Below are 4,987 nucleotides of genomic sequence, written 5' to 3'. Positions count from 1 at the left end.
TGAACAATTGGTAACGTAACCCTCAAGGGCATCTTGTCTCCAAATACCAAGAGAGAAACCTAGTTCAACTTAATACGCCCAAAGATATATACAATTGACAAAGGAAATAAATAGTGAACTTGTTGTTATGTCAATACCTCCAGCATGGCCCATACGACGGCCCGGGGGTGCAGTAAGTCCAGCTATGAATGCAACGACGGGCTTTTCTGTTTTGCTCTCCTGAATCATTTGCATGTCAAGTCAGATTAGTTGACCAGAAATGTTACTTAAAGCATGCATCTAATCAAAAGAAATAAAAAAAGAGTTCTAGCAAGTAGACACGTGCTATATTATAACATGGAATATCAGCAGTGCCTACTTATCATGTGTCACTTCACAACACTAAGAAAGCATCAGGACACAATTTTAACTTGTAAACCAGGCCAGATACAATCTAAGTCTTCACATGTCAAAAGACCATGAAAACTAATAATAGTGGGGTGGCCTACTTGGAACTTACTGAAACTGAATCATCTTCTTTTGCTAGTGATAAAGGGTTGGGTCGCATGATAAAATGAGCTATATAAAGCTTAGAAGTGTGCGTGCTTACCAGCTCTTAAACCAGACAAATTTTGAGCTTGCCTAATAAGGCATATTAAATTACAAACATGCATTATCTAAATGTTACACCAGAAGGGCTTTTAAGACTTATCAATGCATCTTTTATGGCAAGATCATGATCATATAAATGAACATTGATAATACAATACATGCTACAAAAGTATGGCTTTCTAATTGCCACCAAGCTTGAACTGCAATACAGGATATAAAGAAGCATGCTACTCCCTCGGTCCCAAAGTAAGTGTCGCTGATTTAGTACAAGAGGGACTACTATTTAGAAAATGCAAGGATGCTAAGAAGCAGAACATGCAACAAGGAAAAGGCTATCCCAATAAAACTCTCACCTGGATAAAGGCTGCAGCATCCTCCTCAGCAGTACCTCCAATTTCTCCAATGAGAACAATACCTAAAAAGCACATACCAATTTTACCAATGAGAACAATACTTAAGAGGGATATAACAGCGTTAACAGATGAGAACATTAACTGGAAGACACAGTATTAAAGAATGTAACAGGACGTTCATATGCATTAACTACTATAAAAGGGATCAACGGCACACAGAAGTCACAAATCAGGGAGCTTCGTTCTGTTATATTACTAATTTCCTTCAAAGGTATCAACACAGGCCCAGAGCAAACAATTGGTGGGGTGCCGTCATGTGGGCATATACAAAGGTACATAACTAAAGCAGTAAAGATGAAGGTCTACTTATTTGTCCTATCAACACATGGGAGCCACAATGGTTTCACATAGAGATTGCAAACTAATCATGCTGGTGACCTAGTACCAATAAAGGGGAAATTGGGAAATCTGACAAATAAATGAAAGAATCAATAGCTTTTCTGAATAATGTAGATGCCCAGCAAGAACTAATGTACCTTCTGTCTGAGGATCATCAACAAACTTTTCAAGGCAGTCAACAAAATTAGTGCCGTTAAAGGGGTCACCACCCATGCCCACACAAGTTGACTGCCCCAATCCTACGGCTGTTGTTTGAAACACCTATCGATAAGAAAGAAATACAGGTCAGGCAAATGCATTCAATGGTTAAAGCAAGTCTACAATAATGGGCATACCGCTTCATATGTCAAGGTACCAGAACGAGATACTATTCCAATGCGTCCCGGTTTGTGGATGTAACCTGGCATGATTCCAATCTTACATTCACCTGGCTTAATGATACCAGGGCAGTTTGGTCCGATCAATCTGGTTTTTGATTGCCTGTTCAGAGCAGCCTTCACTTTCACCTGGAATTAAGAAAGGGAGCATTCTGATGACTTCACTAAGGTCTTAACGAAGCAAAACAAAACTGAAAGAAATTATCTAAACGGTGAGAAAGATAAACACATAATTATGATGTGGTATGGATTATTAACATTGTGCACTTAATATCAATAAATTAACTGCCAAATGGTTCAGGACAAAATTGCACATGAAGTATAAGTAAAACCTAAACCCGTTCAATGTGTGCCTATCTGCATATAGCTAGCTACATATCCATATGTATTTAGTGACACTGATCAAGTTATAGCCAAAGGAAACACAAATGGCATCACAAAAATTATTATGCTCAGATACACAGCAAACAATGTGCTTAGTGATGTACATAATTGTTAAAAATACCATACCATGTCATGCTGAGGTATCCCTTCAGTAATGCAGACAACAAGGTCAAGCTCTGCTTCCAATGCCTCCATTATTGCAGCGGCAGCAAATGGTGGTGGAACATATATAACAGATGCATTGGCCTTTGTCTCGGCCTTAGCTTCTGCTACCGAGTTGAAAACTGGAAGGCCTAGGTGCTCAGTTCCACCTTTCTTGGGAGTAACTCCACCCACCTGTTCAATGCAAAGTACTTAAGTTAAAAGGGCATCATTTGATGAAAACCATAGAAGAGACATAATAATTAGTTGAAGATGATTATATTTTAAAAATCAAGCTACATATCTATATATCTTAAGGCTTAAGAGAAGTCCAAACAACCTTACAGAAACATGCCAGTGCCTTGATTTGATGGTACAAAGGTATCTTTGCAGATGCATTCATAAGACAACTAATAATTAGCATGTAGTGTCAGTATGTCACTGTTACAACCAGTATGCGACAGTTAACTGTGAGCTCCTGGTCAAGGATGTAGTAATGGGATTAGAACCTGCAACCTGCCCAGGTGAGGCTCTCGGAATGCATACATAATTCTCACCATCCACATGACAGTTTTTTTTTCCTCGTACGCACCAGCATTTTCCTCGTACGCCCTGCCCGAATTGCTACCAATAATATCAAAAGTAAAATATGACTCGATGTCTCCACCCCACTTATTGAAGAATTCTAGCATTACAATACATAACATTTAGTTCGGTTCGATTTTCCATAGCAGCTTGAAAATACAGGGCGTGCATCATGGAAATTGTTCCTCAAACTCTTTTTAAGTTTAGATCGAGCAGGCCCTAGATTTACAAAACATATGGGAACCCATAAAAACCGTGTTCTCCATGTTTTGCTGTCTGATGAGTCATAATAAAATACCGAAGTCCTGGCTGCAAACTGAAGAATGCCCCTGGAACAACACATCGATAAGAGACGAAACCCTAAAAGGCGGAAAATGGAGATCGACAGCCGCCCACCCACGAGATCGTGCATTGTCGACTGTATCTCTCAATCTCAAACCCTAGAACCGCACTAGAGAGGAGGAAATGAACGGATCGAGCAATACATCGAGGAGGGAGGCCGCGCGGGGGACATACCATGTTGGTGCCGTACTCGATGGCCTGCTCGGTGTGGAAGGTGCCGTTCTTTCCGGTGATGCCCTGGCAGATCACGCGGGTGCTCTTGTCGACGAAGACCGCCGGAGAGGGCGCGGCGGCGGCGGCCGCGTAGGCACGCGAATGGAGGAGGCGGGAGGCGGCGGAGCCCAGCATCTGGGACGCGCGGCGGGAGGAGGCGGCCATGGCGATGTGCTTGGCCTGGCGGCGGCGCGTGCTCCTCTCTTTCCTCTCTCCTCTCGATTCGATTTCGTTTGGGGCTCGGTCTACTTTCCTCAGTTTTCTGGGGCCTCGCGATCCATTCTTGCAGGAGAAGTTGGGGGGTCAAACTTCGGCCTGGGCCCCTGCGTTTGTCGCTATTTCCGGAAGCTAACACATGGATGACTATTTCCAAAGCATGCGGGAAAGCGGCTTTGGTCAATACGTTTTACGGTTGATAGAGGCGAACGGCGGAATGGCCTAGGGCATCTCCGGCTTCTTTCGTCAGAACGGACACCCCAAGTATTCCATACATGTTCGGACATGTCCGTGGATAAGGATAGAGGCCACAGCCATCCAACCATATCCTATATACTTAAGAAGTTCACCTCACTATCTAATTTATCTTCACATGCAAGCTATCCACCTCAGCCATGCAGCCACATCATCCCATCTAATGATTTTCGTTTGAGGTCCATGCACCACATCATCCCTTTTCCCTCTGCCTCCCAGCACGCATGTCCACATGGGTTGTACTTATCCCCGACCAGTTAAGTGCCCTTCAATATTTTTCTATCTCTAGATTATTCATCTTCTCCATCGAATAAAAGCAGCCCTTTCCTGTTCGTCTTCTGTAACCGCAAACCATCCAGCGAACATAAATAGCTACGCATTGCTTCCTGCTTGAAGCGCCAAGTGCAGCCACAGCCTGCCTCTCGCCTTCCTATCGGTGTTGCATCACGAGGGCCCTCACAATACCCCAATCCAGCTCCTTCGTCCCACTTCCCGGCCCATCCACTCTTCTCCCGATCTAGCCCCTGCACGAGGAGGACTGGAGGAGGAAGAGGAGGAGGATCGTGAGGTGGAGAATTCCAGCCGACCAGCACCCCCTACCCCCGCCATGGCGAGGCCTCCGTTTCCGATTCATAGGTAGACAACTACGTCGTTGCTTCATCTCTACCAAGGTGATTCTGTTCCGCTCCCGCACAACGTCGGAGAACCCCGCACGGATAGCTCCGCAGGTTGACGGCGAGGACGGCGAGTTGATATTTGTCGCTTCATCTAAACCGTGACCGAAACCAATCTTCTCCTCCATGCCATCGGGAATCCCACGTTAGGGCCGATCTGCTCCAACACACACGGTTGTCGTGACATGGTGACAGCCACGAGCATGGTATCCACAAATCTTTTTTTCCTCTTCCTTCTTTTTGTGGATTTAGCTGGTTGATGCATCTATGTTCTGCGGATTCTTCTTCCATTGTTCAACTATTGTTGCCGCCGTTATCCATCCGGGGATGGTATATTTATAGTAAGCGTTGCTCTGACTTTCACACATACAGCCTGAGAAGTGTATTCATCGGTAAACTGCATCATCAGTTTTTCATTTCACAACTGTCAATCAAGCCATTCTGATGTTGGTCTTTT

General features: G+C 44.2%; 1 protein-coding gene across 1 annotated transcript in view; it reads right to left on the bottom strand.

Moving 5' to 3' along the window:
• LOC119353970 (succinate--CoA ligase [ADP-forming] subunit alpha, mitochondrial) overlaps window positions 1–3,643 on the bottom strand; it is a 4,969-nt gene extending 1,326 nt beyond the window's left edge. Inside the window, exons 1-6 of the mRNA XM_037620675.1 lie at window positions 3,347–3,643; window positions 2,231–2,440; window positions 1,679–1,849; window positions 1,481–1,604; window positions 945–1,006; window positions 138–219 (exon numbers count right to left, since the gene is read on the bottom strand). Coding sequence (XP_037476572.1) covers window positions 138–219; window positions 945–1,006; window positions 1,481–1,604; window positions 1,679–1,849; window positions 2,231–2,440; window positions 3,347–3,550 — 853 coding nt within the window. The 5' untranslated portion in view covers window positions 3,551–3,643. The remainder of the gene's footprint in view (window positions 1–137; window positions 220–944; window positions 1,007–1,480; window positions 1,605–1,678; window positions 1,850–2,230; window positions 2,441–3,346) is intronic.
• Between the last annotated feature and the right edge of the window lie 1,344 nt (window positions 3,644–4,987).

This window comes from Triticum dicoccoides, chromosome 2A (assembly GCF_002162155.2).
Source record: "Triticum dicoccoides isolate Atlit2015 ecotype Zavitan chromosome 2A, WEW_v2.0, whole genome shotgun sequence".
Taxonomy (NCBI): domain Eukaryota; kingdom Viridiplantae; phylum Streptophyta; class Magnoliopsida; order Poales; family Poaceae; genus Triticum; species Triticum dicoccoides.
The sequence above is the reverse complement of the archived record's forward strand: the minus strand, read 5'-3'. Positions and strand labels throughout refer to the sequence as shown.